This window comes from Mya arenaria, chromosome 14, assembly GCF_026914265.1.
Source record: "Mya arenaria isolate MELC-2E11 chromosome 14, ASM2691426v1".
Lineage (NCBI taxonomy): Eukaryota > Metazoa > Mollusca > Bivalvia > Myida > Myidae > Mya > Mya arenaria.
Window position 1 is genome coordinate 23,883,462 of NC_069135.1, and position 12,463 is coordinate 23,895,924.

At 34.7% G+C, this 12,463-nt stretch overlaps 1 protein-coding gene across 1 annotated transcript in view; it reads right to left on the bottom strand.

Moving 5' to 3' along the window:
- Positions 1-11,695, bottom strand: part of LOC128217850 (uncharacterized) — a 33,657-nt gene extending 21,962 nt beyond the window's left edge. Inside the window, exon 1 of the mRNA XM_052925264.1 lies at positions 11,115-11,695. Coding sequence (XP_052781224.1) covers positions 11,115-11,169 — 55 coding nt within the window. The 5' untranslated portion in view covers positions 11,170-11,695. The remainder of the gene's footprint in view (positions 1-11,114) is intronic.
- Between the last annotated feature and the right edge of the window lie 768 nt (positions 11,696-12,463).

A 12,463-nucleotide genomic window follows, 5' to 3' on the forward strand; every position in this document is an offset into this window, starting at 1 on the left:
GATGATGTTTTATGCATTTTTCTTAAACCATTAGTAACGGTTTAAGCCATAAAACATTAATTTTCGATTGGAAATATAACAATCTACTATCTGATTTTTTTGTCAGCAATCATAAATCATTGGTTTGCAGATATTTACGCAAAAATTTGCTCTCTCCGAGACAAAATATAAAAACAGTTGTAAAAATGGTATCTGTGAGAGTGCAGCTTTAAAAAAGGATTGTTGATTAAAAAGAGATACATATATAATACAAACTATGGAAAAGAAAGGATTTCAATTTTGTTTTTAAGTTGATTAGCTTTATATAGAGCAGTTTGAAGCATCGGCTTGTTTGTAAAAAACTAATAAAAAAACACATTAGGAATTTCAATGGGTTATACCCTTAACTGTACATTTGAAATGGTGTAAAAGAAGACAAGGATACGCATATGAACATTATTTTACATTGTTATTGCCACATAAGGTATTTGAGAAGAAGGGGTGTACCTAGAACATAAATGAAATCTGCATGTGACAACAGCGGTTGTTTTAAAAAGATATAGTTTCACCATACCAGTATTTTATATTACCCTCTCCTCCTAATGATGGTTATAACACACGACTGTTTATTGTTACATATCTGTATGTGCTTTCAAATTGATAGAACAAGGCATGCCAAAATTCATTGATCTGAGATCTAGTCGATAGTAACAGACGCCAGAGGGCAGTATACATAAAGACCAATAAACATCTTTTTGTAATATTACGGATTTGACTGGGGTTGTGGTGGGTGAATGTCACTTAAAGAAGGCTTAAATCAGGTTATAATACTTAAAGAAGGCTTAAATCAGGTTATAACACTTAAAGAAGGCTTAAATCAGGTTATAACACTTAAAGAAGGCTTAAATCAGGTTATAACACTTAAAGAAGGCTTAAATCAGGTTATAACACTTAAAGAAGGCTTAAATCAGGTTATAACGGATGTTGGCTAGTGCTTAAGCAGGCTTGATAAGGCCTAAAAATATTATGTCAGTTTCGGGTAACCCGACCATACCTATAAAAATTCGCCGACCCTAACTATTTTTTTCCGTTTCTGAGCCAAAAAAATATTCGTTAGCGAATGGAGAGTTACGAAGGGTGGATACATGCAGATTTTAATCAGAAATATTGTTTATATGATAAAACAAAGTCGGGCAATGACAGTAATGTAGGAAAGACTACCATGTGCAAGAAAACACTCTGAGCTTACGACAGATTTTGAAAAAAAAAAAATCCCTACCTACCCTACTTAGAAATTTTGGGAAGGTTACCCTAAACAAACATTTTTTTTGGCCTAAGTAAAACATACATTCGAAGCAAAGTTCATTTCGAACAATATAATACAACAAACAAATCAAAGAAACACGTTCAAACAAATAACATTATAACAATGCGATTAAAGACCGGAAGCCCATCTAATGATTTAAATTTAGTGATGCACTGAAAACTATGATTTTAGCAATGCTATAGTGAATGGCAATTGACCTCATTGAATGACAATTCATTCTTAGATAGCTTAAGTACTATGAACTAACATTGTCACGAAACAAAGAGCTCGGTGGAACAAAGTAGGTTATTAGGGAACGATTATACTATTTCTGTCGCCAGCAGTAAGTATGGCATTTCCTATAGGTCAAACTATTATGTAAGATAACCAACGAGTTTCTAAAAGTATGAGAAAATGTTCATGTTTTTTTTTCATATACACATACAAACGTTAAATTAAAATACATAGCAATACATAACACGAATATGTTTATACATGTTTTATAGTAGTTTTCTGTCCGTGTTTTATTGGTACATGTGGATTATTTAAATAACTTGTAGTTATTGACGTTGGGACAAGTGTTACATTATGCGAATATAAACAAGTAAACCCTCCACTCGTCCTCCTGTTGCAATGTTTACTGATCGTTCCGAGACACTAATCCTACCATTTATTGATAAAGCTATTTGATGGAACCACATTTCTTTACATGTCATATGATGCATGTTTAGCCGCATCGTTCCTTGACCTTTTGGTGTAGCGTTCTGTTCGTTTTCATAAAACAACTCTTTCTATCAAGATGCAGAATACAACTCTTTCTATCAAGATGCAGAATTGATTGTATTTAATTGCATCTTTAGAAGAATCCACTTGCCTGACCGGGGGTATCATTTTGCAATTGAAATGCTTCAGTATATTACCGTACAAGAACAAGTCAAAGTTTCAGGGAATACACGAAATGACAAGGTACGTCAGCAGTACAACTGATGCCCCTTTTCAGGGTAAATGTGTCCCTAAATGTGTTCTTCTATTTCTTCAAACTAGTAGAATAATTCATTGAATCCTTGAAATAATATTATATATAGCAGTGGAAATGGACAACGAATTGTATGCCAGATCGCTTACACGAATAATGTTAATTGCCTTTATAACTTCAATATCTTTTTTTCCTTACACTATTTTGACTTTAGTCAAAATCCTAGTCAAAATCCGCTGCACATCATTAACACTTATACATGTATGTTTCTATATACTGCAACGAAAGTGTCAAATTATATCAATATCATGCCTGCATGTTTTAAATTCTGCTTGATTACATTATAGTCATTAGTTCAATTACCAGAAATCTTCAACACGATACCGTGTCATATATACTGTAACAATAAAGCTGGACCAATAAAAAACCCTGTTTGAAAAACTTAAAAAAGCACAAGTCATAGTTTGTAAAGATTTTATTTACGTTCAAATGACGACATGAGTTTTAACCCAACCAGTAAAAAGCTTTTCTAAGCGTCTCCATAAAGACAATAGTACTGGTCATGACTAGTAAATTGACCTGATCAGCAATTATATCAGCATACGACTGTCTTGACACAAACCAGCTATAATAAAAAAAGTACACCCAATTAAAAAGTGCTTGAGGATCCTTTTTATTTGTCACTTGAAAGATGACTTTTGCAATTGACAATCCCTCATCACTCTTAGATGTACAATAGAGCGACCCTTAGGAAACAATGGTATTAGGAAATCATTTATGTTACTATTTATGTTTAATTTCAAAACAACATCGTCTATTTAGTAACAATTTGAACACAACAGGACGGATTTCTGCGAAGCAATTGAAAACAAGTGTATGACAAAACATGTAGTGAAGATGATTCAAGATGTTATATTATAGAAGTTCTTAATAGACCCTTAGGCTATGCACTGCAACGATAGGCCACGTGTATGCAATTATTAACCTGTATGTATTGTTACCGTGTCATAATACAAATAATAGGATTTTATATATTCATTTGACCCTTACCATACATTTACTGAGCTCTACTGAAATGAATCTGAACTTTTTCATGCAAAATATCGGTATATCGTTTCGCATTTTGATTTTTTACAACATTTGTTTTTACAGAAAAGAGGCATTTCTAATTACTATTTAATTTTTCCAGCGAAATATGTTTCCTTGAATGAGTGGTTTTCAATTTGATAATTTGGATTAAGGTCTGAGGAATTGTCTATGTGGGCTCTTTCGTTGAAAAATAGGTCATGAATAAAAAAAATGTATTCATAAAAACTATCATAAACAATGAGGTAAAATGCGATTTAAATTCTTCAAATTTTTATAACAAAATGAAAAAAAATCGCACGACTTGTCAATTCATAAACACGGAAAAGACAACACTTCAGTTTACTTCTCATTAGTTATAATAGCGATGGATTACACTATTTCTGTCGCCAGAATTACGCATAGCATTTCCTATAGGTCAAGATATTGCGTAAGATAACCAAAGAGTTTCTGGAAGTGTGAGACAATGTTCATGTCTGTTCCTTCTTAATATGCATATATATGCGTTAAATGTAAATACTTAGCAATACATACCACGCACATGTTTATACGAATTTATAGAAGTTGTTTGTTTGTGTTTTATAGGTACTTGTAGATAATTGAATTATTTTATATTTTTAGTATTGTAATATTTGACACACGTTGGGACACGTGTGAGGTTATGAGCATATACACCAGTTTACCCCCACCCCCATTCTTGTGAGGTTATGAGCATATACACCATTTTCCCCCCACCCCATCCTTGTGAGGTTATGATCATATACACCAGTTTACCCCCACCCCATCCGCCCCACCCCATCCTTGTGAGGTTATGATCATATACACCAGTTTACCCCAACCCCATCCTCCTTCAGTGAACTCGTGTTTCACTGATCGTTCAGAGACGGTTATCCTATCATTTATTGATGAAACTTATTGATACTATATTTCTATATATGCAACGTTGATTGTTTAGTCGGATTGGTCATTGGCCTTCTCGTGTAACGTTATGTTCGTTTTTTTAAAGACAACTCTTTCTATCATGATTCAAAATGGATCATATTTAAATGCATCTTTATAGAATAATTCATTTGTCTGACCGGAAGAACCTTTTTTCAATTGAAATACATTTGATATATGTCCATACAATAACAAGTGTCATATTTATGTCAGGAATACGTGCAATTACAAGGTATGTCAGAAGTGCAACTGGTGCCCTTGTTAGGACTCGTGTGCCCCATTGGTCAGCTATTCATTCAAACTAGTAATAATACATAAGCATTAAAAGCGGCAAATATTCATTGAATCCTTGAACTTATACAATATGCAGCAGTAAATATTAACAACAAAATGTATACCGGATCCCTTACATGAGTAATGACCATGGTCTTTATTACATCAAGATATTGAAAGTTGCCTCACACAATTTTGACTTTAGTCCAAACCCTTGTCAAATATCCGCTGCGCATCATTAACACTTATACAGGTAGTTTCTATATACTGCAACGAAAGTGTCAAATATATCAGCATCATGTCTGCACGTTTTAAATTCTGCTTGATTACGTCATAGTCATTAATACAATAACCAGAAATCTTTAGCACGATACCGTGCCATATATACAGTTACAACAAAGCTGTACCAATGAAATCATTGTTTGAAGAACACAAGTAAAGGATAGTTAATTAAACAATATTTTTACTTTCAAATAACGTGATGAGTTTGAACCCAACCAGTGAAAAGGTTTTATATGTTTAAAATATCAACATAATTTCTGCACGTGATAGAATCTGCCTGATTACCTCAAAGTTATTAACAAAACCAATAATTCGTTTTACACGTGACCTTCCCATAAATGCCGTTACAATAAACATGAGTCAATGAAAGCCTTTCTCGGACAACTTAAAGCACAAAAACCAGTTAGTAAATCAGAGAATAGTTCAATGTTCGAAAACCTTTTCATATTGGACATACATTTAAAGACGTCTTGGTGGTTGAACATCACCAAATAACCGTTTTCTTAGAGTCATTTAGGAAAGTGGCCCGAAAGTAACTTTTAGCTATATATAAGCATACAGCTGTCGCCACCAGCGCGCTAGAATAAAGAAGTACAAGAACCGAATAAGGAAGTGCTTGAGTATACTCTTTATTTTTCACTTGAAAGATGACTTGCAATTGAGGAATGTCTCATCTGTCTTAGATGTACAATAGAGCGAATCTTGGTAAAGAATAATCGATTATACGCGCTTGTACATTACTTTCATGTTGATAGGAAACTCTTTATGTCTCTCTACTGCAGCACACAAGTATATTTCAAAGAAATTGCTTAAGAATAATACAGACACAACAGGAGGGATTCTTGAGAAGCATTTGAAACAAGTTGATGACAAGACGCGTAGTGAAGATGATTCATTTTGTTATAATATAGATGGTCTTAATAGACCCTTAAGCTGTGCACAACAACGATAGGTCAAGTGTATGCATTTAATAACCTGTACGTATTATAATACATATCTTACTACAATAACAAGATTTAATATGTTTAATTGATTCTACCTCAGAAATTGCAAATTTTTGCGTAAATATCAGCATACCAATGATATATGATTGCTGACAAAAAATCAGATCGTTGATTTTCATATTTCCCTTCGAAAATTAATGTTTTATGGCTTACCGTACTAACGGTTTAAGAAAAATGCATAAAACATCATTTTTTAAACTTAAATATAAAAATATTCGATCTAATTTTTTGTCAGCAGTGTTAAATAACTAGTTTCCATGGATTTTTGCAAAAAAATGGCTTGTTCCAAGACAAAAAATATAAATGTTGTCAAAACCTTCAATCTGTGAGAGTGCAGCTTTAATAATCAAAATCATACGTTGTAAATCAAAAACAAACTTTACCATGAGTATGTTTATACGAGTTTTATAGAAGTTATATGTTTGTGTTTTATTGGTACTTTAGCATAATTGAAATATCTTATATTTTTAATTTTGTAATTATTGATATTCTTCATGATCGGGACAAGTGTTATGTTATGCGCATATAAACTAGTTAACCCCTCCACCCATCCTCCTGCTTCAGTGAACTCGTGTATTATTGATCAATCCGAGACGGTTATCCTACCTTTTATTGATAAAGCTATTTGATTGAACCACATTTCTTTGCATGCCATATGTCGCTTGTTTAGCCGTATCGGTCCTTAGCCTTTTGATGTAGCGTTTTGTTCGTTGTTATAAAACAACCCTTTCTATCATGATCGTATTTAAACGCATCGTTTGAAGAATTCATTCGTCTGACCGGGAGAAACCATTTAACAATTAAAATGCTATTAATTCATATTTATAGAAATACATGAACATTTAAAGCGGCAAATATTTAACTGAATTATTGATTTAATATAACTGACAGCAGTAAAAGCAACAACAAAAAGTATGCCAGATTAATTATATAAATACTGTCTATGGCCTTTATTAAATAAATGTATTGAACATTTTAAAGTTAGTTCAAACCGTAATAGAATATCCCTTGCTCACCATTTACAATTACACATTTTTGTTCCTATGTATCGCAACGATGAAAGTATTATCATTATATCAACATAATAACTACCCTTTCTAAGATCTGCTATACTAAGATATACTAAGAAATGTTTGATAAGAAGGGCCGATGGATTTATTTATTCATTGTATCCGTGATGAAACAATACCCCCTGATGGTGATCGAACCAACAACATTCATTAGACCACATTCACTTTGGTGGTGATCGAACCCACAACATTCATTAGACCACATTCACTTTGATGGTGATCGAACCCACAACATTCATCAGACCACATTCACTTTGGTGGGGACCGAACCCACCACATCTTGACCATGGCCAAATATACCACAATGTCTTGGTGGAAAGTGGACATCAATATCACTAGACCTCACTCACTCTGGTGGGGGTCAAACCCAGAACCTCTTGGTGGAAAGTGGACATCAATACCACTAGACCTCACTCACTCTGGTGGGGGTCGAACCCAGAACCTCTTGGTGGAAAGTGGACATCAATACCACTAGACCTCACTCACTCTGGTGGGGGTCGAACCCAGAACCTCTTGGTGGAAAGTGGACATTAATACCACTAGACCTCACTCACTCTGGTGGGGGTCGAACCCAGAGCCTCTTGGTGGAGAGTGGACACCAATACCACTAGACCTCACTCACTCTGGTGGGGGTCGAACCCAGAACCTCTTGGTGGAGAGTGGACACCAATACCACTAGACCTCACTCACTCTGGTGGGGTCGAACCCAGAACCTCTTGGTGGAAAGTGGACATCAATACCACTAGACCTCACTCACTCTGGTGGGGTCGAACCCAGAACCTCTTGGTAGAAAGTGGACATTAATACCACTAGACCTCACTCACTCTGGTAGGGGTCGAACCCAGAACCTCTTGGTGGAAAGTGGACATCAATACCACTAGACCTCACTCACTCTGGTGGGGGTCGAACCCAGAACCTCTTGGTGGAAAGTGGACATCAATACCACTAGACCTCACTCACTCTGGTGGGGGTCGAACCCAGAACCTCTTGGTGGAAGGTGGACACAAATATTACTAATCCACACTCACTCTGGTGGGGATCGAGCCCACAACCTCTCTGCCATGGCCAAAAATCGGATATCTAAATCAGTAGATCACTATCACCCCCACATTTTTATTGGTACTGATGTTGTCTTCGTATAATCATTAAACTATTGACTGTGTTAATGGACATATCAACAAAAACAAGTTTGAACCTCACCTTCATGAGAATGATCTCATACTGCACCTATATTGCCAATTTATCGTATACGTCTGTTTTAAATAAAACGAAAGTCTGGTTGAAACACGGATAAATTATAAATGTATCCATTAGAACTGCGGTTTAAAATATGATTACTCTATCTGCGACGCAATCAATAGAAACGCAGGTCATATAACGAAGCTTTCCTAGTTGCTCTTGTAATTAGCCTAAGTTATGACAGATGCGACATAGTGGCGCTCCCTGAATGGTTGGGGTTATGGTTAATTTGATGTCTAATACGACGCTTAAAACATTAGTGTGTTGACGAACAGTTTGCTTGTTATTTACGTATGTACCGATTGATTGTGTATCATGTTATTGAGCAAAAGGGACAAGCCCTTTTCACAATATCACGTAAAATACTCATCCCATTTCGCAATCATAATCTCAGCTGACCTTTTCATATATGATCATGGCATTATTCAACATTATAAGTTCTACTTTTGTCAAAAGATAAGATTTTCAGTATATTCTTAAGAAAAGTAATTCTAGAGGAAAAGTGAACTCAAGCTCAATGTTTGCTCTAGAACTAATTTTCTTTAACTGTTACCTGTAATTATCCACCGATACATTATACTGTGAATCCAATTAACGAAATGTATTGCATATTGTGTCCATTAAATTCGTACATTAGTTCCAATGCTTCAATGTTTCATACCAATTCTCTGTTATGCAAAAATATTAATTTGCCATATGAGTATAAATATTGTTTAGCTTTTTCAATATTTTCAAACTTATGGAATCGCTTTAAACATACTATTACACGTCTTTGGCTTCGTAAGTTTGCCAATGTAGTTTCAATATACCACGCCCTTTCATCCCATCCGAGATACGCTCCATCTTAAATCAACCACTAGAGCCACCCCTTTATCGCACCCCTTTATCCCACCCCTTTATCGTATTGGTGTTTATTCCGCCGAATTGTTCAAAACTGATTGTTTTACTGGCTTGTCCTTGAGGCAACATTCAGGCTAATCACACACAATTCAATTATATTAATAGTTGGTCTCTATTTTAAGGTGTATAATTATTATGTTTGCTGTGTTACTTCACTGTGTATCCGTAATGTAAAACTTGTATTAGATGGCATATTCATATATGCATAACTATGCCATTAATGTAAGTTAATCTAATTTAGACATTGTTTATGTGGAACAACATATAGTTGGCATCATTGGCACATTGTTAGGCATATGAGTCTCACTAATTACATCTATATTGCCCCAGTTTTATTCCAGCTCTGTCATTGTTTGCATGAAGACATTGTAAGAATTGATGTATAGTAACATTCCATTCGGAACACCTCGGCCATTTTTAATCGAAAACAATCTCAATGGAAAATGACCAAGTAGTTCCGAATGAGTTACATTTATGTTTCGTTTCGATTTAAAAAAAAACTGTTTTAATTTACAAGGCGTTAATTTGTCATTTCTTCGGAAGGTATATTTTCAGCAACGAAAACAAAAATGTAAATCGTTTTGATTTTGCACCGTGATTTGTTAATGCGCTTTTAGTGGTAGAAATGAACACGAATTCAGTCCATCTTAAAGTATCCGATATTTTATTTTGTGAATTTTGGATGTCTGGTGATCCCACGTTATTTAGCTATCATTCAAACAACAAAAAATAAAACGAAACAAACCGCACAAGACAGTGTTGGTTAGCAAAGATAATAGAGTAATTCTCCTTCCAGACACTATTTGAATATAATGAAAGGTTAACAGGACGTAATGCTGTTCTTGGAGTTGAATCAGAGAAAACTTTTTTATCGCCCTAAACATTTTCTGACATAAAACTCATGGGAAAAAAAGAAAAAAAGTCCGACATGATTTAGTCTTTCTGACGAAATTGAAAATGATGGATTGCAAACATTTCAGATAATTCTATCAATTGGTCTGACAGAGTTATTATAGATACATAACACAAGGAATGTTAAATGTAAGATGGAGATGGTACCATTGGATAGATAGTTGATTCGGAAGACTATTGTTTAAGTAATTCGGAAACAAGAATATTCTTAAGTGCGCACGTTCATCTAAGAGTATGGAATTCAATCTAAACAAATGAAATCTTTGATATTCTGAGACACAGATCGAGGGGTGAAAGCGAAAAGGTACTATCTGCTTGTTTATTTAATGTCACTTAGAACCTTTTCGCTTTCACCCCTCGAGATGCTTGCCGAAAGTCGATATTTTTGTTACTCTTAGCACTAAAATACTTTTATTTTAATAGTTTGCTTCGTAAATTCATAAATGTACCAAACACATACAATATCAATACGACCAATAAATTACGACTTCAGAAATAGTATTATAATACCATTATAATTGAGTGATTAAAACCAACCTACAAATACTATGAACACAATATGTGAAGCGGAAACCAATCTTCCCTTTGACGTTAGGTATACAACGGCACTCAAGTGCGTTCCAACCAATTACCCTTATGATTAGGCAGCGAGTGATGCACAAAAATACAGGGGTACTTTACGTTAGGACCTGAATTAAATCATAGTAAAGAATTTTGCCAGACATCGGTCGAATATTATCGTACGCTACATCTAAAACATCTGTCTCAACGTATTCTCTGAATATATTGGAAATATTACTCCTTATTTTTATTCCAGGTAATGTTTGGATCGTTAAGAGATCGTCATTATTACAACATCTGGAGATTGAAATCCCTTTATGTGATATTCATGAAGTTGGGTTTAAAAACATAACAAAACATTTCGTCTCGCTTGTTATATGATTCATTCACCATTATTGATCTGTCTGCGTCTATAGGGGGAGCGATACTATTGATAGCTTACTTGTTAACTTTAACAACACAATGGAAATACTAATAATATTTAAATAGCTGGCTTTAGTTCTAGTTATTAATTTAAGCCATATGATGTTTAAAACGTTGACGTTTTAAAATATTTACTGATAATTAGTAAGCAAAAATGATCTTACCAAACAAAACGACAGACAGGAATATCGATTCTGTCTGATGAACAAAAATCTTCATGATGTGTATGTGATTCTATCGTAATCACGAAGGTTGGTTCATTGTATCTCGTAATTCTTTAATAATTTATCTTCTTCAGCAAAATCCAGGTACCTCCCTTGACAAGATAAACACAGGTATTACAATGTTAATTCACTCACGTATATTGGTTTTATGAGTTCGGTTGCACAGCCTCTATGAAGATCTTTAAAAAATATACTTAAGCATTTCGGTTCATGAGTATTTATATACGCTAGTCGTACTACAGTTAACAGCGATATGAAGAGTAATTCAGCCCCTCAAGTGGTACGTAGTATAAACTCCAAAATGTAAACATGATCATGACTCACTAACTCATTAGTGGTATGCACCGTTGTCTAAGAGGCTTAGCTTTAACACCACCAAGAGCACTTTATTGTTTTGTCAAAACACATTCAAATTCAAGTCCCCATTCGATTACATATCCAAACTACAAAGCCTTAACTTTAAACTCACATGAGTAATAAATTAATAAGCAGACGATAAAAGCAAGCACTAGACTGAGGCTGGGTTATATTACAGCGAGGTTTGGGAAATCCCAAATCGATAGTGAACAATCTGCAGCTGTGCGTAACAAAACGCTGGCTACCGTATTGCTAGGAGAGCGTTAAGGTGCCTTCACTCTTTTTCGATATTGATACAGCCTGTGCGAAACGAAAACGTTGGCTACCGAATTGCTAGGGAAGCTTTAAGGTGATTTCACTCGTTTTCGATGTTGATGTAGCCTATGCGAAACGAAAACGCTGGCAGTGAAGTTAAGCTTGAAAATATATCCTAGACGTTCAATGCATTGAAGCTGGAACACTAAAAAACAAAACCAGGAGATAAAAATAATACTTAATTAATCTGTTAACAGTGACTGCTCGGCTGGAGGCGCGCTTAACAATGAAAGCGCCTTAAATTGCGCCACCTATCAGATGATTATGGGAAATGAGTGACGTCAGAGAGCGCTTAATAATTTATAATTAATCATATTTATGTCCATATTCTTAGGATTAAGATAAGGTTCGTGCAGAAATCACTGTTCATTATGAATGATAGTATTTCACTGGTTCCATTAGATCACCCATCAAACATTTGATAACTGTTGCGAACAATTTAGAGTGACAGTTTCTTTCTCTCCCTCAACATACTGACATGAACATGTAATTCCGTACAATTAACCTATTACTCCAATAATTCAATTCAGCCGAATGTCGTCTTCAATCAAAAATACCAAGCCATTTATTTTCAACTTCAGTTAAAATATTCTAAGGGGCTCTGCAATTTTGTTCAA